Raw genomic sequence first — 27,766 nt, 5'->3', positions numbered from 1 at the left:
CAACAGATGAATGGCTAAAGAAAACATGGTACATATACACAATGGAATATTATGCAGCTATAAGGAGAGATGAAGTCATGAAATTTTCCTATACATGGAATCAATTATGCTAAGTGAAATAAGTCAAAGGAAGAGAGGTAGACACAGAATAGTCTCTCACTCATCTAAGGGTTTTAAGAAAAATAAAATTATTGAAATCGAGACAATAGACAATAGAGATGAAGCCTGGAAGGACTGGCTCATGATGTGAAGCGCATCACTAAGAGTGGTGAGTGCAGTTAGACAAATAACTACACTGACAATTATCATAACATTGTTAATGAGTGAGAGAAGTAGAATGTCTCGAATACAGACAGAGTAGGAAGGAGATGAGGAGCATTGGTGATGGGAATGTTAAACAGGTGATGGGGGGTGTTCCTTATATGACTGAAACCAAACTACAATCATGTCTGTAATCAAAGCACTTAAATAAAAATATTATTTTTAAAAAAATTCAATAATCTGAATATATCAAGGTTTCCGGCAATTTTTCTTTTTTTACTTAAACAAAATGCATCACATAGTTGACATAACTAATCATAATACATTTATTTCATGATGACAGAAAGCAAAATTATTAATAAATAGAAAGAAAAATAAAAGGGAAGAGAAGAATAAAGAAAAAGTTCAGTAACAAGTATATTTGTGAAAATTATTATATCTCCAATAAAGTCATTGTTATCATAGCAGAAGGTTTATGTAAGCTCTTTTTTTAAAGATTAGAGATAAAAATAATACAATAAGAAAGGTGTGTGTGGCAGTTGTTGTTTGCATAGGTACAGCAAAATATCGTGGAAATAGAAAGGAAAAACCTTTTGTCTAAAAACAGGGAGGCCTTACCCATGAAATATTCTGGCATAAGACTAACTTTAAGGTTCCAGACATACTCGGTTATCCAATCCAAAGTCATTCTCTGTGGTCCCAGTAAAAAAATTCTGACATTTGATTATGAATTATGAGTTATTATAAACCTCCAAACTTTATTCAACAGGAAGTGTATATTTAATGTAGAAGAGCTACAAGCTAGGGTATCTTGCCCAGCTTCTCATTAAAGATAACTCTGGGAATAATAGACAAGAAAAAATGTATCTATTAATTAGAATTCAGAGCAATCAAACCAATTGTACAAGAATTCGCTCAATAGTCAGTGAAATGATGCTAATTTGACTTACTATTACTGTCTTATATTTTTTGGTGGGGGGACTCACTGAGGAGTCACTCCTGGCTCCGTGCTCAGAAATCGCTCCTGTCAGGCACAGGTGACTATATGGGATGCCGGGATTCGAACCACCATCTGTCCCAAATCAGCTGCATGCAAGGCAAATGCCCTACCACTGTGCTATCTCTCTGGCCCCTACTATTATTGTCAAGTATTATAATGTACTTGCAATTAACTAATAAATAGTGTGACTATTCTGTAGGGGTTACTCATTTATAATTATATATCAGATGGTTGTATTATGGTCATTTGTTGGAGGGGAAGAGAATCTCCCAATAGTGTTTGGAAGGCCTCAGGGCCTCATACTGAGGTGGTTCAGTATGAGGGTCAGAAGAAGCAATGCTGGGGCCGGAGAGATAGCATGGAGGTAAGGCGTTTGCCTGTTCCTGCCAGGGGCGATTTCTGAGCATAGAGCCAGTAGTAACCCCTGAGTGCTGCCGGTTATGACCCAAAAACGAAACAAAAAATTATAAAAAAAAAAAAAAAAAAAAGCAATGCTACTTGACCCTGCAGTGACCAGATTCATCGAGGCCAACTCAGCAGTGCTTGGGAGCCTCCAGGGTCACAAGTGAAAGTGGAGGTCTATGTAGTGCTGGGGATCAAACCTGGGCACCTTTCATCAACCTAAACTCTATATTATTTCCTCAGTCCCATACAATGAGTGCTTTTTGCAATGACCTATGGGCATAACAGAAAGTCATACTGTAAAGCAAAGGGATAGGCTTTAATATTAGTAGCCATGATATAATAAGAGTAGGGTAAATTGGGATAACAATGCTCTTAGCTGTAGGCCGTTTCCAGTATTGTTGAGCAGATCAGAGAAGTAGAACATCTATTTTTTTGTTTGTTTGTTTGTTTTTGGTTTTGGGGCCACACCCGTTTGACGCTCAGGGGTTACTCCTGGCTATGTGCTCAGAAATCGCCCCTGGCTTGGGGGGACCATATGGGACGCCGGGGGATCGAACCGTGGTCCTGATCCTTGGCTAGCGCTTGCAAGGCAGACACCTTACCTCTACCACCACCTTCCCGGCCCCAGGACAAGTCATCTAGGAGACTCAGTATCATGGTTACAACAAGTAAAAAATTACCAAATTTATTAATGTTATGTAGGTTTGTGAATCTGAAAGACCCCTTCCACAAAAATTTAGTGTGTTTTGGGGCTCGAGAGATAGCACAACGGTAGGGTGTTTTCCTTGCAAGCAACCAACCCAGGACTGATGGTAGTTTGAATCCAGATATCCCATATGGTCCCCCGAGCCTGCCAGGAGCGAGCTAGAAGTAACCCCTGAACGCTCCTGGGCGTGACCCAAAAACCAAAAAAAAAAAAAAAAAAAAAAAAAATTAGTGTCTGTAACTTAGAATATTTGGCAGTTCAAATACCCGAGAAGACTGTGTTTAACTCGATTTTACCTCTGCTTTTGTCAAGCGAAAAGTCCAGGGTTTTCATCTCTTCCAGAGGCAGTGGCTTCAGCCAGATGAGGGCCTGGTAGCTGGGGTCAAGCAGCAGAGGCCAACGACAACTATAATAGTGAGAGTGACTTCGAATGAGTAGGCCTACCACTCGAGCTGACTTTGCCTGGGGCTTCAGGTCTCTGTCCCACTGAAATTGTTCTGATTCAGAGCTCATCAAGGTCAGAAGGTTGAAGGGAGAGCATGTAGACAGGAGAGCCTTTGGTGGCATGCTAGGATTCTGCTTTTGCCTTATTGCCTGCGCCACATCATCTGGGCCCAGGGTCTCCTCATAGCCCTGACACAGAGCCAGCCACTTGTCCAGGATCTCCTGCCGTCGCAATGGTGGGAAGGGGCCCAGGTAGATGATGGCTGCCGAACACAGGAGAGCATCACCAAATACAGTACTGCAGAGCTTCTTTACTTTCTGGTGTGGAAGGAAAGACCAGAGGATATATATAGGCTAGCAAGGAGGGAATATAGAGGGAAGGGGCAAGACAGGGTATGGAGGAACGCATGGCCAGGAGGGAGGAGTGGGAACAAGGAAGGCAGTGAGGGCCCAGGAAGGAGCAGGAAGACAGGAACAGTGGTAGAGAAATTTAGCTGAGGGAAAATGGGGAGCTTTGGAGGGACTGATTACCTGGAGTTCAGAAGTCCAGGAGTATCTGGGAGTCAGCAATGCAGCTTTAACAGGCCACTTGTGATACTGACCACACTGAGCCCAGTTAAGATCCTCTAATAAACTGTTGTAGGATTTCTGGATGTCCTGGATCTTCTTGAGCAGTGTCTTAATTTGCTCTAGCATCTTCTGGGCCTGGAGCTGGTAGTTCCCCAGGCGGGCCTGCTCCTGAGCCAGTGTGGCTTCCACCTGCTCCAGCAGCTGGCGAGTGGGCTGTCCTCGTTGTTCTGCAGACTTATAACACACAATGGCCCAGAGCCATGCTGCCAGGTTGGCCACAGGCAGGCTTACTTCACGCAAAGCTTCCTCACTCATACCTGGACCCTGAAGAGTTTGATGTAATTTGATCAACTCTGAGTCTGTCATCTTCTCCTTGGGAAAGAATACCAGCTCCTGGAGATAGTATCAAGAGAGGCAAGGAAAGACAAAGATGCTCTGAGCCTTGTCTGGAGAGTCTAGGCCTATGACATCTACCCTCTCCTCTTCCCCCCTCTTCTCTTTCCTCTCTTCTCTTCCTACCTGATAAAAATCCTCAGAACATAACAGTTGTTTGGCACTGGACCAGCCCCCTTCACGATGGAACAGCATACATACTGCATTAGTCACCTGGACCACAGATTCTGGTGGAGCTCGATAGCTCCTTATCTCCTCAAAGTCAGTCATCTGAAGCTGATTGAGGGGCTTCAGAAATGCTGTGCCCATCTAAAGGGTGAGAAATGCATTGAAAATGAGTTCCTAAAATGTTCCTCTTTCTCCAAGGTGTTTTTCAGAGAGGGAATCTCCTTCTAGAAGTCCTCAAAAAGAACCATTCCCATCCTATTATTACCTTTGCTCCCTCCCCAAGGAGACTCCAAGATAAATCGCCATATACTTGCCTCTGGGTGACCTATGAAGGACTGTTTCCACCGGAAGAGGATCTGTTAGACCTACCTGCTCCAGGAAAGTCTCATAATGGAGCCGAAGAGTATCTCTTTGGTTGGTCAAGTTCTCAATGAGATTCTCTTGCTGCTGACACACTACCAGCTGCTGGTGGTACTGAAGCTTGTTTTGCTCTAGCTGCTGGCTTAGTGAGATGAGGGTCTGTGAACAGAGATCCATCTCTGCAACTCCAGATCCTGGCCCAGGTGGGAAGTCCCCCAAAAGCAGACCCTGAGCTTGTTACTCCAAATAGGTCATAAACAAATACTGGAATCTAGAACTGTCAATTACTTTTAGTGAGTAATACACACATCCAAGTGGTGATGTTTGGGGTGGTTTTTGTGTGTGTGTGTGTGTGTGTGTGTGTGTGTGTGTGTGTGTGTGTTTTGGCTTTTTGTTTTGTTTGGTTTGGTTTGGTGAGGGATGTTTTGGGGCCACACCTGGCAATAACTATTTCCCCTTCTTGACTGCATGACACTATATTTCCTTTTGTCTTTCTCCATTTTCTTTGACTATTCCATATCAGTCTCTTCCTCTGCCATACTTAAACATTCCTCAGCAAGTGTTTCAGAGTCCTCTTTTCATCTCACTACACTGTTATGCTCCCTTCCCAATCTCTTGTTTTGGATGCCACCTACATTCAGGAAACTTCCAAATCTCTTTATAACCAGATTCTCTCCTAAACACCACAGACATATATCCATCTGTTGAAGATTGAGGAGGACACCGCTTCCTCAATATCACAGAGCTTTCCTGTCCCATCAGACATTAATTACATGCCTCCAAAGTAAATATATTGGGGCCAGGATGATAAAAGAGTGGTAAGGTGCTTACCTCACACATGACCGGCCCTGATTTGATCCCCCATATCCCATAAGGTCCCCCGAGACTGCCAAGAATAATTCCTGGACTCAGAGCCAGAAGTGACCCCTGAACTTTATATGTAAAATATTATCAAATCCTTCTACAATCTTGATAAGTTAGGAAAGTTTCTTTGGATCTCAGTTTTATGGAAGGAAGGAAGGAAGGAAGGAAGGAAGGAAGGAAGGAAGGAAGGAAGGGAGGGAGGGAGGGAGGGAGGGAGGGAGGGAGGGAGGGAGGGAGGGAGGGAGGGAGGGAGGGAGGTAAGATGCAGAGGCATAAAAATAGTATAGGTGTTGGGGTGCATGCCTTACAAGCACTTGACCCAGGTTCAGCCCTCAGCACCATATGACCTCTTGAGTATTATCTCTAGTTTAGGCCTGGGGGTTCATAAGCATCACAGGAGTAACCCTGGAAGCTTCTGAACACCACTGAGATGACCCATAACACTGAACTGCTGACCTAATTTGCAGAATCTTTCAGGCTTTGACCTCCTAGTCTCCTGAGCATGGGTAGGTCTCTCAAAATAAAGTGGTTAAAAAATTAGCCACCTGTCTGGTCCAAGTGCAGTAGTGTTTACAATTAATTAATCACAGCCAGTTACAGATTTCTTGGGGCTGGAGAGATAGCATGGAGGTAGGCATTTGCCTTGCATGCAGAAGGTCGGTGGTTCAAATCCTGGCATCCCATATGGTCCCCCAAGCCTGCAGGAGTGATTTCTGAGCGTAGAGCCAGAAGTAACCCCTGAGCACTGCTGGGTGTGACCCCCCCCAAAAAATTAGCCACAATAGAAATGTGTGGCAAAGATGCTATTTATCCCTAAATATAGGTAGAGACATAGATATTGCTGAATGCCTAGCTAAAAATTATAAAGTGTGAATTCAAATTAATCTTTAGAGCACATTAATAAGTAAGTGAACCAAGTAAATATGAAAGAGGAAACGATGTGGAGAAATACAGAGTAACTCCCAGGATTTTGCTTAAATGATTAATAGGTGATGATGCCATTTCCTGGGGTGGGAACACTGACAGAAGCACATCATTAAAATTGTGCCATGAAATGACTAAGGGATCTGCCATCATGTGGTAGGAATATCTGAGACTCTAATTATCATAAGAAAACTTAGGCTTCTTATATTCTGATATTCTTGGTCTAAATGAAAGGCAAACATGTACCCCTACAACAGACCAACAATTTCTGGTATTAATCATCTTGGGGAAGGTGGGGCCAGGACAAGAAACTGGAATTTGGAAAACAGTCTTATTCTTTAAAACTTATTCTTTAAAACAGTCTTATTCTTTAAGATAGGAATTTTCAGATCTGTAGACTTTCCCAGTTCCATGAGAATCTCCAAGGAATTAATATCCTTTATATCCTTAATAGAAAACACAATAAAAACTGTGTCCCTTGAGGGATGAATCAATATTACAGAAAATAGAAAGCTTTCCTTTCATGCAGCCAACCTGTGTTCTGTATCCCCAGCATCCCATATGATAGATCCCTCAAACTCTACTAGGAGTGATCTCCAAGTACAGAGCCAGTAGTAAGCCATGAGCACTGCTGAGTGTGACCCCCAAACATAAATCTAAAAACAAAACTGCATCCCTGAATACAGTTCCAACTGTGCCCCTAAATTTTGTCCCACACTGGCTGAAAATCCTAAGGGCACCCATTTGAAGAAGCAGACTAGGTCACTGGAGTAGTTTACTCTGTGAGTCCAGTGAGCCAAATTAATTCACTGTGGGTTGATATGAGATCACTTCTCTGTTAAGTGTCTCTAAAATTTCAACTGCCTAGGGATATACCCTAGGAACACAAGAATACAATACAAAAACCCCTTCCTCACACCTATATTTATTGCAGCACTATTCACAATAGCCAGGCTCTGGAAACAACCAAGATGCCCTTCAACAGATGAATGGCTAAAGAAACTATGGTACATATACACAATGGAATATTATGCAGCCGTCAGGAGAGATGAAGTCATGAAATTTTCCTATACATGGATGTACATGGAATCTATCATGCTGAGTGAAATAAGTCAGAGAAGGAGAGAGAGAGAGAGAGAGAGAGAGAGAGAGAGAGAGAGAGAGAGAGAGAGAGAGAGAGAGAGAGAGAGAGAGAGAGAGAGAGACGCAGAATAGTCTCACTCATCTATGGGTTTTAAGAAAAATAAAAGTCATTTTTGCAACAATCCTCAGAGACAATGAGAGGAGGGCTGGAACTTCCAGCTCACTTCATGAAGCTCACCACAAAGAGTGGTGAGTAAAGTTATAGATATAACTACACAGAGAACTACCATAATCATGTGAATGAATGAGGGAACTGGAAAGCCTGTCTAGAGTACAGGTGGGGGTGGGGTGGGATGGAGGGAGATTTGGGATATTGGTGGTGGGAATGTTGCACTGGTGAAGGGGGGTGTTCTTTACATGACTGAGACCTAATCACAATCATATTTGTAATCAAGATGCTTAAATAAAGATATTATAAATAAAAAATAAATAAATAAATAAAATAAAATGTCAACTGCACATCAGGATTTATGTAGCAGGAAAGGGGCTAGAGAAGGGTCAATTTCAGAATTTATCTTTCTAAAAATAAAGTAAAAGGGGAAATACTTCTTTTTATTTTGGGCCAACACCTTTATTTGACAGGATTTGGTTATAGAAGGTGTGATGACTACTTTCATCTGTTTTAGCTAGAGATGAGAGATTTGTTCATTCAAGAAAGAAAACCACCCTTCGACAGAACAACAGGCAAACAACATTTGCCTTTTTGTGGTGACCCAAGTTTGATCCCCAAACACTGCCAGGAGTGATTCCTGAGAGCAGAGCCAGAAGTAATCCCTGAGCATTACCAGGTATGGTACCCCAAACCAAAAACAAGCAAGCAAAGAGAAAAATTTGTTCTTCCCAATTAGGTATTAGGTATGAACTTGGGGGGAAATATATCACATATAATATCACATACAATTTGAGGAACAGCTAAAAGGAAAAGTAGAGATGGTTAAGTAAAGCAGGTATTGGGAAGTAGGAGGAGAAAAACAGGTCAATGGGAAATTCTTTGCAAGGGGTCCATGACAGAACATTCAGAACATTGTTGCTTCATATACTACTATCTAAATCTATTTCTGCTTCTATGCTTAAAAATAAGTTGTCCAGGGCTGGAGAGATAGCACAGCAGTAGGGCATTTGCCTTGCAAGCAGCCGACCCAGGACAAATGGTGGTTTGAATCCTGGCATCTCTTATGGTCCCCCATGTCTGCCAGGAGCTATTTCTGAGCACAGAGCCAGTCAACAGTAACCCCTGAGCGCTGCCTGATGTGCCCCCCCCCAAATAAATAAATAAATAAACAAATAAAATAAATTGGCCAACTGCCACCCACCCACTCTTCCTCACATATACAACCACCTGTGTATTGGTGTTTTTATGGAAGAAAGTATACGAAACAAAACAGTAATGGAAAAGATGACAGGTATTACAAATGTCACTGGCAGTGGCAAAGATTTCAAAGGAGAAGACGCAAGTGAGAGATAATCTTCAGAGTAATTGATGCCCCAGCCCTGATGGGTCTCTAGAGAGATCCTGAAAGCTCACACAATGAATGTACTGAGAACAGTTAGAATCAGACACTTGGAATTCATGTGTTTCGAAAATCCATCTAGTCTCAATAGAGCCTAAAGGAACTTTTAGACTGAGCTCTAAAGGACAGTGTAGCAGGAATTAGGTTTTCTAGTGAAAGGAACTCTGGAGAACTAGAATTTAGTTGGATTGTTCCTCTAATCTCTTTTGGTTTCTACTTTGCTTCATATTTTCTCCCCTTTACCTTACGAGAGTCTTTTAATTGCTCTTCCAAGTTGGAAATCAAGTTGGTATAGGTATTGTGCTGCTGTAGCAGAGTTCCCAGATTTTCTAGAGCAGTCTGGATCCTGGAGACACAATGTGTCAGTTGAGAGAATGTATGTGAACAGAATGTACTGCACAGAAAATGGGGCTACTCACCGCTGGGCTTTCATCTTCATCCTCTGACTCATCTGTTTCTGTATTAGGTTGAAAGTATCTAGGAAATCTAGGAAGGTCTTGGGGGTTACGAGTGGCAATTGCGGGCACAGATATCCTTGGTAAGCAGCAGCCGATGCATGGATAAAAGCCATGGCTTTGGCTATATTCATAACTGAGGCCTGGAAGTCTGGGAACTTCACAGGATCTGAAAGGAACATGACTTTAGTCTGGACTTGTAGGGCAAAGGTAAGAGAAAGGGAAAGACAAGAGATTCTCAGATGCTGAGGAATGAGGGGAGAAAAGGAGAAAACTCATTAGAATCTACAGAGACTGACTTATGTCCTAATCCTGCTTAGAACTTGGCTTGGTAGTGTTGAAGATAGTTTTAAAATGCTCACCGCTATCCTGAGGTAGACTCTGAACTTCCTTCAGGTAGTTCTGGGCCACACTGACCAGAGAATCTTGGTCCCATGGTTCATAGCGGTCTATGCTGGCAATGGTCAGTTTAAGGAGTCTCAGGAAGAGAGTACAAGGCAGGTGCTTCTGGGCCTGATCATCTTCGATCAGGAAGAACATGTGCAGGTGGCTGCACACTTGATGGTAGAACCTGTGGTACAGTGGCTTATATGATGTCCTCCTACCACCCAGGCCTAGGCCCAACCATAACTCTTTATCTACGATCTTAACTCTTGCAATGGCCTTTAGATTTCTTTTCCCTTTTGGCCAGGATGAAGCAAGATCAGAGATAACCATGGTATTAGGTTCTTGGCCTCACCTCTGCAATGGCATTTCCTTCCTGATGCTCTGCTTGATGTTATCTCTGGACATATGTTCCTCAATTCTGTTCAAATCTGCCTCTGAGTACTGGGCAGGGAAGCTGCCTGAGTTGGCCAGGGCCAGCAGGCGATGAAGGGTATGAAGATCCACACCCCTGGATACCAGCAGGGCCACTGGCTGGCCAAATGCACCAGCATGCCAGCTGGCATCCTTCAGACATTGCAGAGTGGCCTCCTCAGATGCTTCAGGCAAATGGAAGAGACGAGCCTGACAAATGCCAGCTGCCAAAGTGATGGCGGTACGGCGCCCCGTACCCAAAGACCCAGCAAGCAGTAGGCCATGCTGCCCAGGCCTGGCTAGCACGCGTACCAGGCGGGCCACATGTTGGACCATGGCATGGCACTGAGCAAGGTTGGGGTTCAGCTTTAGTTGAGCAGCTGCAGAAGCCAGCTGCTCTTCCAGCATAACCCACTGCCGTTCTAGGTACAATTTGGAGTTCTCATTGCTATGCCCTACTGTCAGCTCTTGACTAAAGACCATGTCTGAAAGATTTTCCTGGGGACAGAGTATTAGTACTGGTAGCAACAGGGGTGAGCCCAAGTCTGTCGGGGGTGTCTTCTGCCACCAAATCTTAGACTTCCTTGTCTTTAATTTATAGCAGGTGGACTTTCTTCTTTCCTCCTGGATTATATTCTGGCTGATGTTCTCTGTGGCCTTCTTCTTGACTGCTAGTGTGGAAAATGGTCCAGAGGAGGGCAAGGCTGTGGAGAACTGCAGGCCATATGCATCCAGATCATCCTCTGCCTCACTACCACTGTTGCTTAAGTCCTCCCACTGGGCCAATTCCCCTTCAGACTCCACTTCAGGCACTTTTTCTTCCTCCTCTACCTCTTCCTCCTCTCCCTCCTCTTCTCCCTTGTCCAGGTCAATGGGCACTGTCTCACAGCAGAAGACCTTCTGAGCTACTGTCAGGAGGAGCTTAGCACAGTAGGAACGTTCCCTGCAGCTGTCCAGCCGGTCACAAAAGGTTCTCTGTGCCTCATGCAACCAAAGACGCACCATGCTGCGCATTGTCATCATGATTGTCAGACGGGTGCCTCGCAGACCAGACACCCACTGCAGGTGGTCCTGGTGACTCGGATCAGCTAGAAACCCTCGAATGCCTGTTCTAATGGGCAGCATCTGCATGCTGCTGAGTATCTGACTTACGGAGTGCAAGGAGAAGCGATAGTGTGGGTGGAGAGGCGAAGGCATAAAGCAGCTGCTGACAATCTCCCAGGCCTCCAATGAAGCCTGCACTAAGGCTCTTGAGAGACTGGCTTCCCGCTCCACAGAGGGGAAGTGCTCAAGCCAGGCCTGGATGTTGGACATATGCCTTCTCTGCAGCACGGACTCAGTCACACTGCTCAAGGTCAGCACTGTGAAGAGTCGAAAGAGACTTGGGCATACTGGTTGCTCATAGAAGCTTGGCACTGTGGCAGTGGCAAGAAAGTTGACTGTAGGCTGTAGCATCTGTAGCTCCAAAGTATCATGGGCATACAAGGTGCCATCCATGGCCTGGCGCAGCATCTCCAAAACTGGATGGCAATTCTTCACTGGGTCTGTGGGACATGAATAATAAAAGTGAGGAAATGCCCATGTCCACAGGACATAGTCACTTCCTGCTTTCCAGGTTCTGTTTTGGCATCAAGTTCTAAAGGCTTTTGTGCATTGGATGTGCTGGGGTTTGGTTGGTGTTGAATTGTCCTATCTCTCTTACACTCATTCATGGTTTGTGTGTATCAGTAGTTCCCTTTCATTGCTGAGTTTTCTATTAAGAAAACACTTCCGGGTCGGAGTGATAGCATGGTGGTAGGGCATTTTGATGAAACCAGGATGGACCCAGTTCAATCCCTAGCATCCCATATAGTCCCTCGAGCCTGCCAGGAGCGACTTCTGAATGCAGAACTAGGAGTAATTTTGAATGCCACTGAGTGTGGCCCAAAAACAAACAGAAAGGAAGGAAGGATGGAAGGGAGGGAGGGATGGAGGGAGGGAGAAAGGGAAAGAGGGAGGGAGGGAGGGAAAAGGAGAAAAGGAAAGAAAAAAGTTAAAGAAAGAAAAAGAAAAAAGAGAAAGGAAGAAAAGAAAAGAAGAAAAAGAAAACACTTTATATATTGATAACACACCAATGGGTATTGAAATTGTTTCAGATTTTAGCTACTCAGAATGTTGCTATGAGTATTCATGTCTGAGTGGTTTGAGAATACACATGTGTTTACTTTTTATTAGGTAAACAAACAATTATCAGTAACCTATCCAAGTCACATAGTAAGTACATGGCTTTTTTGGGGGGGGGGGGTTGGGTTACACCTGGCTGTGCTCAGGGATTACTCCTAACTCTTCGTTCAGAAATCGCTTCTGGGAGGCATGGGGGACCATATGGGATACTGGGATTTGAACCACCGTTAGTCCTGAGTCTTCTGTGTGCAAACTGTGGGCAAACGCCCACCGCTGAGCTATCTCTCTGGCCCCAGTACATGACATTTTGGTGAAGAAACTACTACACTTTTTATTTGCATCATGAGCATATCATTTTATATTTCTGCCAACAAAGTATGAGTCAGTTTCCCTAGGGCTGGAGAGGTAGTACAAGGGTAAGAGTGCTTGCCTTGCATGCGTATGATTTCAATTCAACCCCTGGCACCACATGTGGTTGATCCCTTGGGCACAGAGCCAGTAAAAGCCCTTGTGCATTTTTAAGTATGACCCAAGCTGCCCTCCAGACACACAAAAAGTTTTAATTTCTCATTTTTTTTGGGGGGGGGTCACAACTGACAGGGCTCAGGGGTTACTCCTGGCTCTATGCTCAGAAATCACTCCTGGCAGGCTCAGGGGACCATATGGGGACCATATGGGATGCCGGGATTCAAACCAACGTCCTTCTGCAAGCAAGGCAAATGCCCACATCCATGTTATCTCTCTAACCCTAGTTTCTCATTTTATAAGCATTTTTTGTCATTGGTTTTTCTAAATCTTTCTAGTAGATGTGAATTAGTACTATCTCATAGTGATTTTTTATTTTTGCTGTGATTGCAGGAGAATGTAAACACAGGCCTTCCTAGTTTTGCTTATTTTTGTCCTGTCTCCTCGGTACTGAATTCTTTAGTTCTGTGATTTCTGTTGAAACTTTTCTTACTTTCTTTATTCTTTATTTTTCCCCCAAAAAATCTTTAATCACCATAATTACAAACATGTTTGTAGTTGGGTTTCAGTTATAAAAAAGAACACACACCCCTTACCAGTGTAACATTCCAACGAGCAATGCCCCCCCCATCTCCTTCCTCCTCTATCCCCTACCTGAATTTGAGAAAGTCATTCTATTTCTTTCACTCACTATCATTGTCATGATAGTTGTTAGTGTAGTTATTTCTCTAACTAAACTTTGGATTGATGTCAGGAATAATGAAGTCATGAAATTTTCCTATACATGAATAGACATGGAAACTATTATGCTGAGTAAAATAAGTCAGAGGGAGATAGACACAGAATAGACTTACTCATCTGTGGGATTTATGAAAAATAAAAGGCATTATAGTAGGGCCAGAGCGATAGCACAGAGGTAGGGTGTTTGCCTTGCACACGGCTGGCCTGGGACAGATGTTGGTGTGATCCCCGGCATCCCATTTGGTCCCTGAGCCAGGAGCGATTTCTGAGTGCATAGCCAGGAGTAACCCTGAGCATCACCAGGTGAAGCCCAAAAAGCAAAAAAAAAAAAAAAAGACACTATTGTAATAACACCCAGAGATAATAGAGATGAGGGCTAGAAGGACTGGCTCACGATATCTTATAGTGATTTAAATCTGCAGGTACTGATGACTAACAACATCAAATATCACTTCATGTGTTGTTTATTAATCATACATCTTTCTTTTTTCCCCTCTTATTTTTGGACTCCTATCTAGCAATGCTCAGTGGCTACAAATAACTCTAGTGTCAAAGGTCACTTCTGGCAGTTCTTGGGGAACCATGTGGTACTAGGGATGGACTATTATTAATAACAATAGTTATTAGTTATGCATTTCTTTGTTGTTAATACATTGATACCAAAGGTATCACACTTTGTGTAGTATCTGTGCACTTGTTGTGGGACTCACAGCATGGGGGACGATACTCTTTTTTTTTTTTTTTTTGTTTTTTTGGGCCACACCCGTTTGACGCTCAGGGGTTACTCCTGGCTATGTGTTCAGAAATCGCCCCTGGCTTGGGGGGACCATATGGGACGCCGGGGGATCAAACCGCGGTCCTTCCTTGGCTAGCGCTTGCAAGGCAGACACCTTACCTCCAGCGCCACCTACCCGGCCCGGGGACGATACTCTTTAGTCGAGTGCTCATACACTTGGTTTGCAGTGCTTACCCGGTTACCTACACCTGGCTGGAGTACTCACATACCTGAGCTGTGGTTCTCACTGAGGAACTGCTCTTTTTTTTTTTTTTAGTTGTACTTACACTTACCTAGTTGTAGTGCACATTTCATGTAGCTCTGGGATTCTAATTGATAGTGTCTGGCACAGAATTGTGACCCAGGTTTAGCAGATGCTCTTGCCACTGAGCTATCCCCAGGCCACATACGGACTCTTGCCCTCCCAAATCAGCTGATAAATCATCCAGAGACTTTCTCATTCCTTTCTTTTTAATTTATTACTATATTTCATGTTCTAAAATGTCCTTTAGTTATGTTTGTAGTTTCCATTTTTTGTTGAGACTATGTATTTATTCACTTATTAAGCAACAATTTCCTTAAAAGTAGTTGAATGTTTTTACACATCTGCTATCAAGAAAAGTTAAGGAGGAAACCCTTCTTGTTCAGGACTATCATAGCTACAGTTCGCAAAAGTGCAGCTATTGATTAACACAATGTAGTGTCAATAAGATATATATTCCTGAGATCTTTTATCTGTTGTAATTTTCTCTTTTTTTTCCATTACATCAGGTATACTAGCTTGTAAACTATGATAGTGAATCTTTTTATGTTCTTTTTTTTTTTACCTGCAATTATTAGTACTTGAATAAAGCATTTCACTTTGATGGAAAAAAAAATGTGTGTTTTATGGGGCCAGAGCAGGAGCGCAAGTGGTAAGGTGTATGCCTTGCCCCTGCTAGCCTGAGACAGACTATGGTTTGATCCCCTGGTTCGTCCCATATGGTCCCCCAAGCCAGGAGCAATTTCTCAGCACATAGCCAGGAGTAACCCCTGAGTGTTACCAGGTGTATCCCAAAACAAAAAAAAAAAAAAAAAGGAAAAAATTGTGTGTTTTAGATAAATAGAAATGGTATATAAATTAGCATATTTGTGAATTTAATAGCATTAAGATTTTACTTCCAAGTAAAAATTGCTAAGTTGAGAGAGAGTGAGAGAGAGAGAGAGAAAGAGAGAGAGAAAAAGAGAGAGAAAGAGAGAGAGAAAGAGAGAGAGAGAGAGAGAGAGAGAGAGAGAGAGAGAGAGAGAGAGAGAGAGAGAGAGATTATAATGACTCTCAGATACTCACCAAATGCTGCTAGGTGCAGATCCTCCAGGAGGAAAAGAAGAGAACCTTTAGAATCCAGATGCTTCCCAGTCTCTGGTTTAGCCTGTTTTTGGCCCTGGATCCCTTGGCTCAGTAGAAGGCGAAAGTGGATGGTGCTAAAGGCAGGATGGATGTGACTGTTTGTGCAAGGGTGGCGGGGCTCCACAAGTACTTCTACAAATGCTGATTTCCCTGTCGCTTCCTCTCCAGCCAGCAGCACTGGGTATCCCTCTGACAGAAGTAGGTCTACTACATATAAGAGTCGTTCGGCCTACAAGACAAAAACAAGGTTTACTGTGGTTCTCCAGCCCTGGAAGAAGTAATTCCTTAGTGCAGAGCCAAGAGTAACTCCTGAGCATTGCTGAATAATACAAAACAAAACAAAAACTCAATTATGGAGACACTGATGGTGGGAAATGTAAGCTGGTGAAAGGATGGGTGTTGGAATATTGTGTTATTGAAACTCAATCATCAATAATTTTGTAATTATAGCTGACAGTGATTCAAGGGGAAAAGTTTTCAGAATGGGTCATTCAACTAGATGGGTCTAGAATATGAACTACCCTAGACCATGTCCATGAGCCCCAATCCCCCCAAGCCTTGCAACTGCCCTACTTGTTTCACACCTGAACAGATGGAATGAAATTGCCCAGTGATCCCTTGATGTGGCTGCCCAGGTATTGACCAGTGAAGGGGACCAGTGTCCCAGTTTGAGGACTTATGTGCAGATCAAACACCAAGACTGAAGTTGGTAGGTCAGGATAGTTGGGGAGACTACTAATAGCCTCTCTCAGGAAAGTATCAAAGGAGAACCAGAACCTGCTCAGATGGAGATAAAGATGAAAGTGAGCATTGTAACAATTCTACTCATGACACATTGACAACAACACTCCACCTCCCCTCCCACCAAAGGGATGTCACCTGGATTTTGACTCCCACGAATTGGCCCATGTCAGCCCCCTGCATCCTCCATATCTGTAGATACCTGGAAGGAAGGTAGGCTCCTAAGCCCCAGATCAAGGCAAAAAGAAAGCTGCTGATAGCCACTAAGTGCTCCTTGTGCTTATCAGATGTATCACTGATTTCAAACTGTGCCTGCTTCAGAATATTTTTCTTTGAACCCTTGAAGATTTCGGTCACAGGCTCATGATAGCCAAGGTTTCCTGCAAAGGTCACCATGGTGAGAATCAGAACAGAATACAAATAAAGCAGCAGGCAGGGAAAAAATAAGTTATGGGTATTACTTCTTTCTGTCTCCAGGTCCAAATCCACCCAAGAGCCCAGATACCTGACTGTTCCCTTTCTCTTTCAGACTAGCCCTTCTCTTTCCCCACCTGAACTATATGCTTTCTCATCTATTTGCAGGCAGGAGTTAAGCAGACAACGCAGGATACGAGCCAGGCTGGTGACTTCAGCAACTCCTGAGCAAGGAGCCTGCTGCCCATGCGCTTGCATCAGAGAGTTGGCACCAAGCTGAGTGAGAAATTGCAATGTTGCTGGTACCAGCACTTCGGTCATGCGACTGAGTTCAGTGACTGTGTGTTGCTGCAGCTGATACTCTTGGGGCAGAGCTGCCATCAGGGCACTAAGCATACTCTGGTAGGTTTGCTTTCCACCACACCACACTAGGGCGCAACGGCCCACTACAGTGGGATCCACACCTGTAGAATCTCTTAACTCCAGCAAGAGAAAAGTGCCCTGGGGCCGTGCTATCTGCTGACCACTAGGGAGGCTTAGCTGAGGGGGGTGACTGAGGAGGCAAGTCACACTGTCCAGCCAAGCAGCACTGGCAACCCCGTCACATATTATCCAGTGCTTCATGCCTACAGATTTCCATGCCCATTCCTTTGTAGCCATAGCCTGGTAAAACAGGCCAGGAAAGACTCCCTGGTGCCAATAGGACCCCTCTAGCCATCCCAGGAACTCCTGGGGACTGAGGACACTGGGATACAGGTGAGTAACTTCCACAGGCTGGAATTCCTTGTTTGAGTAGTTCTCCATGGCCAACTGGTTCTGAATCTTAAATAAGGTGTGCCAACAAGTGGTTTTGCCACTACCCGCAGGGCCCAGGAGCAAAATGCCCGCAGTGTTGTCCAGAGATTGGCTCAGCTGTCCCAGGGACTCCAAGATTTCAGGAGATGGATGTAGGCCTATTTGCCTCAGTTTCTCCAACAGCACTGGTTTCTTCAGCTTGCAGGGCAGAGGCTCTGCTAGCACATTGCTAGCAGCTGGGAAGAGCCCACAAAGCAATTCATAGAGGCTCCGCAGGCGGGTCCCATCAATGTCATTGAATAGGGGCGTGTTTACAAGGGCATGCAGCAGGGCTGCCTCCTCTACAGCAGCTATACTCTGGAAATGCTGGGGTGTTGGCTCCTCCATAGTCATGGCCAACGAATGCATCATGTTTTCTAGTATCTGTCTGAGCAGTGGCAATTGGTAGGGCAAGGGCCCTGGAATCAGTTCACACTCCATGGAGAAGAATTTGGATAAGCGGGTAGCCATGCGGGAGGCATCACGTATTCCTGCACCCAGCAGAGTCAGCTCTACCACCTGGTGAAGGTCAGGTAGTTTTAGTGACACAGGCCGCATTAAAACGTGCAGGTTAGCAGGAACAGTAGGACTCTGGGCACATAGTGTCATGAGACAACCATAACCAAGGCGCATGGACACATCATGTTTCTCAAAGAAGCCACTACCAAGAACCTGGGAGTAAGTGGGGTTGATAGTACTGGGGTTTTGGAAAACCTTCTGGTATAGTGGGGCATAGAGGTGGCACAGTTGAGTAAGGCGCTGGCCCAGAGCAGAGAGCAAACCAAGGGACAGGTTTTGCGCTGCTTTCAATAGGAGCCATGCACCACACTGCAGAGCACCATTCAGGTACTTGCTCAGGCTTTGTGCTTCCATCTGAGATAAGCAGGGTATTACCACCAGTAGGCGGCCCAAGGCCTGTGCTAGGTTCTTCACAATGGTTGTCTTGCCAGCACCGCTAGGACCCAAAAGAGTCCCACAGGCCACCTCTTCCAGGGCCAGTAACAGGACCAGGGCAGGACGCTCAGGCAGCAGTCTGGGAATAGACTCCAGTCTAGGACCCAGGTACTCATAATTGTATAGGAAAATCCGGCCCAACACCTCTATAAAGCATGCAGCTGGTGTCAGAGAGGCCTTGGTAGCTACAACAGTCTTGAGACTCTGCAGTGGACTGAGACTGGTGGTCTGAGGTGAACCCAGGTGGTATTTGAGTTGGCGGGCCCAGTGGAAGTCTGTTAAATCACTGACACGCTGCTGCTGTAGCAACTGCGCTATATCCCGATGGGTAACTGCCATGACCAACAGGGCACTGAGTAGGCTAGTTTGGCGGATAGAAAGCAGAGGCTTCCTCCCTTGGGAGGCCCTCTGGGCCCGCAAAAAATATATCAGTACCTCAAGCTTCTGCACATTCCAGGAAACCATAGTCAGCGTCCCCTTAAGCAGATCCTTCTCCATCTCTGCCCACCATACCACCTCCTCTGCCACCTGCATACACTGCCATGGGAAAGCCTGGACTAAATCCAGACAATGGTGGACATATTGTTGTAAGGATGACTGATTTTGCTGGGGCACTTGCTGGAAGACTTCCATAAGGGATGGACTCAGAGCAAGACGGGCAAGCACACAGTCTTGTAGCTTGAGCACAAGTGTCAAACGCAGACACTTCTCAAGAGAGGCCAGCCATGTGGGGAAATCTGGATGCAGAAGAAGTGAGTCATGTAGCTGTACTGTCTCTCCACCTGCTCCTAAAACTGCAAATGCTTCCTCTTGGGTCTGTATGTTTAAGTTCAACTGCAAAGATGACTCCCAGTCCTCTTGGCTTTTCTTATCTCTTAAAACAGGCTTGAAGCTCACAGCAAGCACATGAGGAAAGCAGCGCTGGACCCACCGCTGGGCCTCAGATAACTCCAGTGGGCTAGAGAGCAGGGCCACCAACTCACTGTCACTGAGGAAGAAGAGGCGGGGGAACTGTGTACATAGTCCATAGAGCACATTCTCAAGAGCCGCAATGATGCCTTCTAGCTCCACTGAGCCTTTTTGCAGCATCTGTTGTAGTTGTTGGCCTTGGAAGGCAGGATCCCTGGGGGTTCTGGGCTTTATAAGTGACATAATATGGGGATCAACTACAGAGATCTGCATCAGGGTCCGATACTGATGATCTAGTGCCTGGAAACGAGAGTTCTGTGGGGAGAGAAAAGTTGAAGAAGAGGTTAAAATGGCAGCTGTTTCCATTCCAAACCCTGCCACACCTCACATCCCCTACCAGGTCAGAAGTAGGAAGTGAAATCTTCATTTCATGTAGCACTTTATTCAGGAAAATCCACTTCTGCTGGAAAAGAACCCATACCTCCAGTAGAACACCTGTGGGAGTAGCCAGAGGAACAAAGAGAAGACTATGGTTTGAGTTTCTGAGGGTTTCTAGCTTGCTCCTCATCTCTGGGGCCACCCCTCTAGCCCAGCCAAAACTCTCTGCTCAGCAGACTTAGAGGACAGAAACATCACTGAATAGAAACCAGATTACATCAGACACAAAGAAGTAGTCCTGAAAAAGGTCTTCATTCTGTACATTCCTTCACTTTGTCAGATTTCCACCTCTCATCTTCTAAGCAAGCCTGCCTAGATACCCCACCCATTAGCCCCACTCAAGGCCTATACTCACCCAAGACTCGCAAGTTGGTCATCCATTCCAAAGCTGTGATGTGTAAGTCCCCTGACCTTTGGGTGTTCAAGATCTTGAGCAATACCTGAAGACCCTCCTGGATAGACTCCTGTAGATTGTTATAATCTAAGGAAAAGTGGATTCCAGGTAAATTAAATTGATGGTGAAACGGATCAAGAGCAGGGGTGATTAATTCAGAGACACCATGAACAAAAATCACAGATGTCAAATTATCCTCTAGCTAAAGGATCTAAACATTTTTCTTCTATCTGAAGAATATGCTCACCAAGAGTGTTTGCAAGTCTGCTTCATATGCAAAGTATAGGTAATTTTAATTATAGGAGTTTAGCCCATATATGTTAATAATTGAAATATAAACAGAAAAACTTCTTGAAAAGGTGATTTTATAAAAGCTCAGAGACAGAGCATATGCTTTGCATGTACTAGACATTTGTTTTAATTTTTAGCATCAAACCAAATGGCAGCCTCCTCCCCAAAGAAACCCAATTAGGCATAGGCAAGTTTATTTTTTGTAATTCTACCACACGTAGAGGTCCTCTGGGCTTACTCCTGAGCACTCAGGGATCACTCCTATGGGAAACCATATGTTACGCCAGGGGTCGAATCTGGATCAGCCACATGCAAGGCAAGCACCCTAGTCACTGTACTCTCTAGCTCTGGCCCCAGCAAGTAAGTTTTTAAATTAGAAAATGATAATATTTTGGGGCTGGAGAGACAGCATAGTCGTAAGGCATTTGCCTTGCAAGTGGCCAACCCAGGACCAATGGAGGTTCAAATCCCAACATCCTATATGGTCCTTCATGCCTGTCAGGAGTGATTTCTGAGCACACAGCCAGGAGTAACCCCTGAGCGCCTCTGGGTGTGGGCCCTCAGCCCCCCCACAAAGAAAATAAAATGATAATATAATAGTTTAAGAGGAGATTGGTAAGTTTGGTGAGGAAACAAAAAGATAATGAATAAACAGGTGAATGAATGAATGAATGAATGAAGGGGACCAAAGATCAAACACAGCAGGATGCAGTCCAAAGAAATGAGCACTTAAAGGTAAAAAGAAGGGTCAGAGTGATAGCACAGTGATAGGTTGTTTGTCTTGCAAATGGTTGACCCAGGACGGACCTGGGTTTGATCCCCGGCATCCCTTACCATTCCCTGAGCCTGCAGGAGTGATTTCTGAGTGCAGAGCCAGGTGTAACCTGAGTGCTGCCAGGTATGGCCCAAAAGCAAACAAACAAATAAACAAAATAAAAATGGTGTAAAGCATTGGCCATGGGGAAAAAAGAGGCCTGATTAAAAACAAGAAGCCTGGAAAAAAAAAGGACTTTTGCTAGTTAATTTTCATACAAAAAAATTAAGACATGTGGGAGCTACATGGAAGACTGCTTTACAGAGCAGATGATGAAACAGGCTAATGCCATCTGATAAGGGTAAGAAGTAAGATCCAGCACAGCTTGGTGGATGGATTTTTTTGGATGACTATTCTCTCTCCATCTACCGCCAAGAACTTTCACGGGGTCACAAGGGCTGTGTCTCACCTGCAAGGATGAAGGTGCCACTATCCATATCTACTATCTCCCACTGAGAGGTGTGGGTCATTTGCTTTTTGCTGCGCTCACTGGCTGGGGGCTCATAAGGTACATGCAGGATGAAGTTCTGCATTCGCAGCTGCTGCTCTTCCCAGGAGTGTTGCAGCCGTTGAAGAGTATCCTTGGTGAGCATTCGTTGATTTTCAGCCAACCAGATCTGGAATAACTGAGTGTCAGGAACCTGGACTCTGTAAAATCTCAATGGATAACCTTGGGACTAGATGGGACTGAGAAGGAGTGGAGGTCTCAGAAATGAAGAATGGCAACTACTAGGCCTCAAAGGCAGAGGAGAGAGCCTCAGTAGCACACTGCCTTTGAACCACTCTTTTGTAGGTTTCCAGATGAACAGACAATACCACAGTCAGCTTCTGTTTCTTTGAGATAAAGTGCTAGGGTACAGCTGCCATTTTATGGATTCACAACTTTGGGCTGGGCCTGCCACACGCTTTCTTTTCCTAAGGAATATACTCTCAGTGTATGGAACCACCCATCAGACCCCCATTTCAAATCCCAGCATAATCAAGAACCCAGAACCATCCAATAGGCTGTAAGGAGACTTCTAGAGAGGCCAGGATTTTGTTTTGTTTTTGTTTTTGTTTTTGGATTACACCTGGCAGCGCTCCGGGGTTACTCCTGGCTCTACACTCAGAAATCGCTCCTGGCAGGCTCAGGGATGGGATGCCAGGGATTCAAACCACCATCCTTCTGCATGCACGGCTAATGCCCTACCTCCACGCTATCTCTCTGGCCTCCAAGTGGCCAGCATTTTTTTAACCCTCCACCTAAAGCACTCATCCAAATGCCAGGACATACATACTGACATGCTTCCTTATCTTGAGGTGCTTAACAGGTTATTAGGACCTGGATTCTAGGCTTGAGCCACCTCACTCTCTCCTGTGGGCCCCACCTGATTGATACGATCTGTAAATTCTAGCAGCGGACGAGACAGTAGTTGGCCCAGTGTTAGGAATTCGAAGTTGCCGATATCACCTAGATCTAAGGCTGGAGATAGAAATGCACTGAATCAGAGCAATACCTGGTATTTGGCAGAGCCCAGTCCAGCCCATTAAAGCCCATAGAATGGATGGCAGGCAGACTGCAAAGCCCAACTTAGAACTAAGAGCCCTGAATGTAAAAGATTCAGAGAATAGCTAAAGCCCAGAACTAAAATTCCTACTTGAGGTTTCCTTGTAAGTATAGAAGTCCCACAGAAAAGTGAGAGAGGCTAGAAATGTTCATCTCTATAAGAGGAATGTAGAGGAACAACCAGGGAGAAGAGGTGTTGTAATAGCATAACCAGGGAACTGTTGTCACATCAACCTACCCCCTATGTTTTTTCCTACCCAAACACACCTCGAAGGAAGGCTTGGTAGTTGACACTACGTGGGGAAAGGCTTGCCAGCTTGGTTAGCAAAGGCAGGTAACGATGAAATTCCTCCAGCAAGTGCATACAGTACTGCAGAACTGGACTATGTTGCCCCAGATTTGCACTCATATGTGCTGCCTCTGTGAGCCAGCCATCTATTTTTTCCCTGGCCAGAGCCAGGTTAAACTGTAGAGAGAAGATTTAACCGTCAGTTGGAGATCTTTCCATACCCCACCCACACTAACTCTATTCATGCAGGAAGTCCACAAAAAGTGTCTGTACCTTGGCAAAAGCCATGCATTTCCAATCACTGATGTTTTCACAGACAATTCGGTATAGGTGCCAGATGTGTTGCTGCTGCACAATAGGCAGGGTTCCAGAAGTAGGCATGGACAAAGCACTTTCATCCCCTGTGGAAAAGGACTAGCTAAGGGCTAGGCTATGTGTAAAGTCGAGAGAAACAGGATGGGAAATGGCCAATCAAAAGCTCACGATAACAGAAGAAAGACCCAGAAATTGCAATGGTGGGAAGGGAATCTAAAAATTTCAGTACTTAGTCAGATAATTCAGTGGGTAGGTCACTTGCTTTGCACTCAGCCCCAGCATCCCATATGGTCCCCAAAGCACCATCAGGAGTAATTCCTGAGTGCAAATCCAAGAGTAACCTCTGAGTATTGCCAGGTTGGGCCAAAAACAAAAAGACAAAACAAAACAAAAACATAAATTTTAGAACCTTACAGGACCAGAGTGAAAGCACAGCAGGGAGGGTGTTTGCCATGCATGCGGCCAATCCAGATTCAGTACCTGGCATCTCATATGGTCCCCTTAGTCTGCCAGGAGAAATTTCTGAGTGCAGAGCCAGGAACAATCCCTGAATATCACCAGGTATGGCCCAAAATTAAAAAAAAAAATTTTTTTTGTGGTGCCGGAGAGATAGAATGGAGGTAAGGCATTTGCCTTTCATGCAGAAGGATGGTGGTTCGAATCCCGGCATCCCATATGGTCCCCCGTGCCTCCCAGGGGCAATTTTCTGAGTATAGAGCCAGGAGTAAGCTCTGAGCACTCCCGGGTGTGACCCAAAAAAAAAAAAAAAAAAGATTTTTTTTTTTGTACAGCAATGGAGAGCTTATTCAAAGAAAAGATGATCTATTATTATACTTTTCTACTTTCATGTTGTAAAAAGTAAGTGTACTGTGACTTTCTACCTTTAGAGAAAGCCATCTTCTCTCTTGAACACATTACTCTCTTTCCTTTCCCTTCCTCAGAATTTCCAAATAAAACCCAATTTTACTTAACAAAACAAAACAAAACAACCCAAAACTGAGCTCTTCCAAACCTTTGTTTACAGTCAAAAGATCAGGCTATCGCTTCTCGGCCTTTTGGCTAAGATCAAGTGTAGTATCTGTTCTTATCAGTTTAATATTTGATACGTCGTCTATCTGACAACAATGTATTAAATGGAGTTTTGGCACTAGGAACTGGAATAGGAGCTTGCTATTCCATGCATCGACCTGGTATTGCAGTACCTCCAGGAACGATGCACCAAAAAAAGAAGAAAAAAAAAAAAAGATCAGGCTAATGTAGGTAGAACCCTCCATAATATTGATGCTAAAGGCATCTTCAAGGATGAAACACAATCTAGTTCAAATCTACAATGTAGAAAGGCCCAAAAACAAAATACAGAAAGCACTCTGCACTCTATGTTCATTGCAGCACTATCCACGATAGCCAGACCTGAAAACAATCCAAGTGCCCAAGAACAGATGAGTGGATAAAGAAACTGTACATCTACACAATGGAATAGTATATGGTTGTTAGGAAAAATGAAGTCATGAATTTTCTTATACATGGATAGATAAGAGAGTATTATACTGAGCAGAATGAGTCAGTCAAACGGAGGACAGACAGAATGGTCACACTCATTTGTGGAATATTTTTTAAAAAGATAGGATGGTAATAATGCCCAAAGACAATTCAGGAAGATGGTCCCTGGTATGAAGCTTGCTGCAAAGAATGGGAGAATGAAGTCAGGGCAGAAAAGGGGCCACTATGACAACGATATTTGGAAATAATCACTCTGAACAGAACTGGGTGCTGAAAGGAAATAAAGTGAGATAAATGATACACCCTTTTTCATATTGCAAACCACAGTGTCTAGAAGAAAAATGTTTGCCACAGAGGCAGGCAGCGGGGAGGATGGAGAAGGATGGAGAAGGGCAGAAAGGAAACTGAGAATATTGGTGGTGAAAATGTGGACTGAAGGGTGTGCACATTGTCTGACTGAAACTCAATTATGAACAACTTTATAACTGTGTATCTCACAATGATTCAGTTAAAGAATTTATTTATATATATATAAAAAAAAAGATCAGGGGGCCGGCGAGGTGGCGCTAGCAAACGCTAGCCAAGGAAGGACCGTGGTTCAATCCCCTGGCGTCCCATATGGTCCCCCAAGCCGGGACAGTAGTAACCACTGAGCATCAAACAGGTGTGGCCCGAAAAACCAAAAAAAAAAAAAAAGATCAGGCTAAATCTCCATATAATCTTTGGTAGCCATCATCTCAGTACCAAGTAGTGAAAGAAGTACAGAACTTCCTCTGTCAATGGAACAGTCATAATGTTTCCAGACTCATGACAAGATAAAGGAAACTTGAGGTTAACATAAAATGTGCTCTGGTGGACATTTCCTGTGCTCTGACAGACATTTGCTGCATAATGTGTCTCAGTAAATTCCACTGCATTAAAAAAAAACTCCCAGGTTATGTGGCCAATCTGACAAGAGTTCAGTGCTAGGATGTGCTGCTGCTAAGGGCTTTTTTGCCAGGAACCATAAGAGCCAGCCCAGTGGTGTTCTAGGGTCTGCAGGGTTATACTCAGTTATGCTTGGGAGGCTGTCTGGTGATGGAAGCAAACAGATGTCAGCCAAGTTGACTAGCTATATATACTTACTCTTATACTACCTCCATGCAGCAGGGAAATTTTGCTTTAATAATGATAGTACAATTACCAATTATATACTTCATTGATGATCTACCATTTATTTTCTAATGTTACCATTTGACCTTATAATGCCCCAAATAGTAGCATTTTACTTCTCAGGTATAGTACTCATTCTCTGGTCTATGTTTACTTGAACAGGCTTACTTTATCATGTCTCTAACTTTCTTCAAAGTTAAGAGACTCTGAGACATTCTCTTCAATCTGCTCTTGTTAACAGACATTTTTGAAGCATACAGTTTTCTTTCTTTTTTGTTCATAGAAAATTCCTCACGTTGTATTTATATGATTCTTTTCATGACTGGTATATTCATTCTCTCAATTGAAATTGGAAAGATAATGTATTTTCTAGCTATAACACCTGGTAGCACATAATGTCCATCTGTTCTTCAATGATGATGTTTGTTTTTATCATCTGGTCAACTTTGCCCAATTTCTCTACTATAATTGCTCTGCATGTATGTGTGTATATTTCCCCCTCCTGTATAAGTAATAATTAGCTGCTTGGGGACACTCTCTTAAGTCAGCACAAATATACTTATTAGCCACAGATTTGTCATATAATGATGATATTCATCTGAACCATAATTTAAAAGATAGCATCAAAATTATATTCCCTCTCAGGGGCCAGAGGTGCTTGCTTTATGCATGGCTGATCCAAGTTCGATCTCTGGAATCATATATGGTCCCCTGAGCACTGCCAGAAGTGACTTCTTCTTTTTTTTTTTTTTTTGGTTTTTGGGCCACACCCGGCATTGCTCAGGGGTTACTCCTGGCTATCTGCTCAGAAATAGCTCCTGGCAGGCACCGGGGACCATATGGGACACCGGGATTCGAACCAACCACCTTTGGTCCTGGATCGGCTGCTTGCAAGGCAAACGCCGCTGTGCTATCTCTCCGGGCCCAGAAGTGACTTCTGAGTGCAGAGGCAGGAGTAAGCCTTAAGCACCACTGGGTGTGGCCAAAAAAATTTAAAGACATTTTCCCCCTCTTGTCCTCCTTCCATATTTTCCAGTCAAATCTTGGCATTTTATTTTAAGCACAATTGCTTTAACTTATATAAAACAGTAAGGCATTGGTTTATTTAACTACACATTGTTAGTAAGGATAGTAAGTTCCTAGATTTTTTTAAAGTAATTTATATCATACATACTTTGGTACTCAATTTGTCCCAGCTTTGGGCAACTGGCATATCATCTGTGTCCTGTGACATACACATAACTTTAAAGAATTTTGGGGTGGGCCAGTTATTGAGCTAGGTGTACTAGCAGTGTTCAAGTGTTACTCTTGGCTGTTCTCAGGAGTGATTCCAGTCAATACTCAGGGAAGTGTATGTGGCATCATAGAGTGAGCCAGGGTTGGAAGGATGTAAATCTAGCTCCTTAATCCTTGTAGCACCTATTTCAGTCCCATTCTTAAGAATTTTGTTTTTCTGGGGCCGGAACGTTAGTGCTAGAGGTAAGGCATCTGCCTTGCAAGCGCTAGCCTAGGATGGACCACGGCAGTTCAATCCCTCAGCGTCCCATATCGTCCCCTAAACCAGGAGCGATTGCTGAGCATATAGCTAGGAGTAGTGTCACGGAGTATGGCTCAAAACAAAACAAAACAAAACAAGAATTTT

At 44.1% G+C, this 27,766-nt stretch overlaps 1 protein-coding gene and 1 non-coding gene across 2 annotated transcripts in view; one reads left to right on the top strand and one right to left on the bottom strand.

The window, feature by feature from the left end:
- The window catches only part of DNHD1 (dynein heavy chain domain 1), a 103,397-nt gene that overhangs the window by 16,500 nt on the left and 59,131 nt on the right, over positions 1-27,766 (bottom strand). Inside the window, exons 17-34 of the mRNA XM_049780636.1 lie at positions 23,431-23,558; positions 23,136-23,334; positions 22,690-22,784; positions 21,732-21,939; positions 20,179-20,304; positions 19,783-19,880; positions 16,814-19,700; positions 16,477-16,678; positions 16,118-16,310; positions 15,474-15,762; positions 9,944-11,546; positions 9,567-9,775; positions 9,169-9,373; positions 8,993-9,095; positions 4,317-4,466; positions 3,906-4,088; positions 3,348-3,779; positions 2,639-3,134 (exon numbers count right to left, since the gene is read on the bottom strand). Coding sequence (XP_049636593.1) covers positions 2,639-3,134; positions 3,348-3,779; positions 3,906-4,088; positions 4,317-4,466; positions 8,993-9,095; positions 9,169-9,373; positions 9,567-9,775; positions 9,944-11,546; positions 15,474-15,762; positions 16,118-16,310; positions 16,477-16,678; positions 16,814-19,700; positions 19,783-19,880; positions 20,179-20,304; positions 21,732-21,939; positions 22,690-22,784; positions 23,136-23,334; positions 23,431-23,558 — 7,806 coding nt within the window. The remainder of the gene's footprint in view (positions 1-2,638; positions 3,135-3,347; positions 3,780-3,905; positions 4,089-4,316; positions 4,467-8,992; positions 9,096-9,168; positions 9,374-9,566; positions 9,776-9,943; positions 11,547-15,473; positions 15,763-16,117; positions 16,311-16,476; positions 16,679-16,813; positions 19,701-19,782; positions 19,881-20,178; positions 20,305-21,731; positions 21,940-22,689; positions 22,785-23,135; positions 23,335-23,430; positions 23,559-27,766) is intronic.
- Positions 24,512-24,696, top strand: LOC126019529 (U2 spliceosomal RNA). The gene has a single exon (XR_007499201.1). It is a non-coding gene; the product is annotated as a U2 spliceosomal RNA (small nuclear RNA).

Source organism: Suncus etruscus, chromosome 9, assembly GCF_024139225.1.
Source record: "Suncus etruscus isolate mSunEtr1 chromosome 9, mSunEtr1.pri.cur, whole genome shotgun sequence".
Classification (NCBI taxonomy): Eukaryota; Metazoa; Chordata; class Mammalia; order Eulipotyphla; family Soricidae; genus Suncus; species Suncus etruscus.
This window is presented reverse-complemented; position numbering and strand designations above follow the sequence as displayed.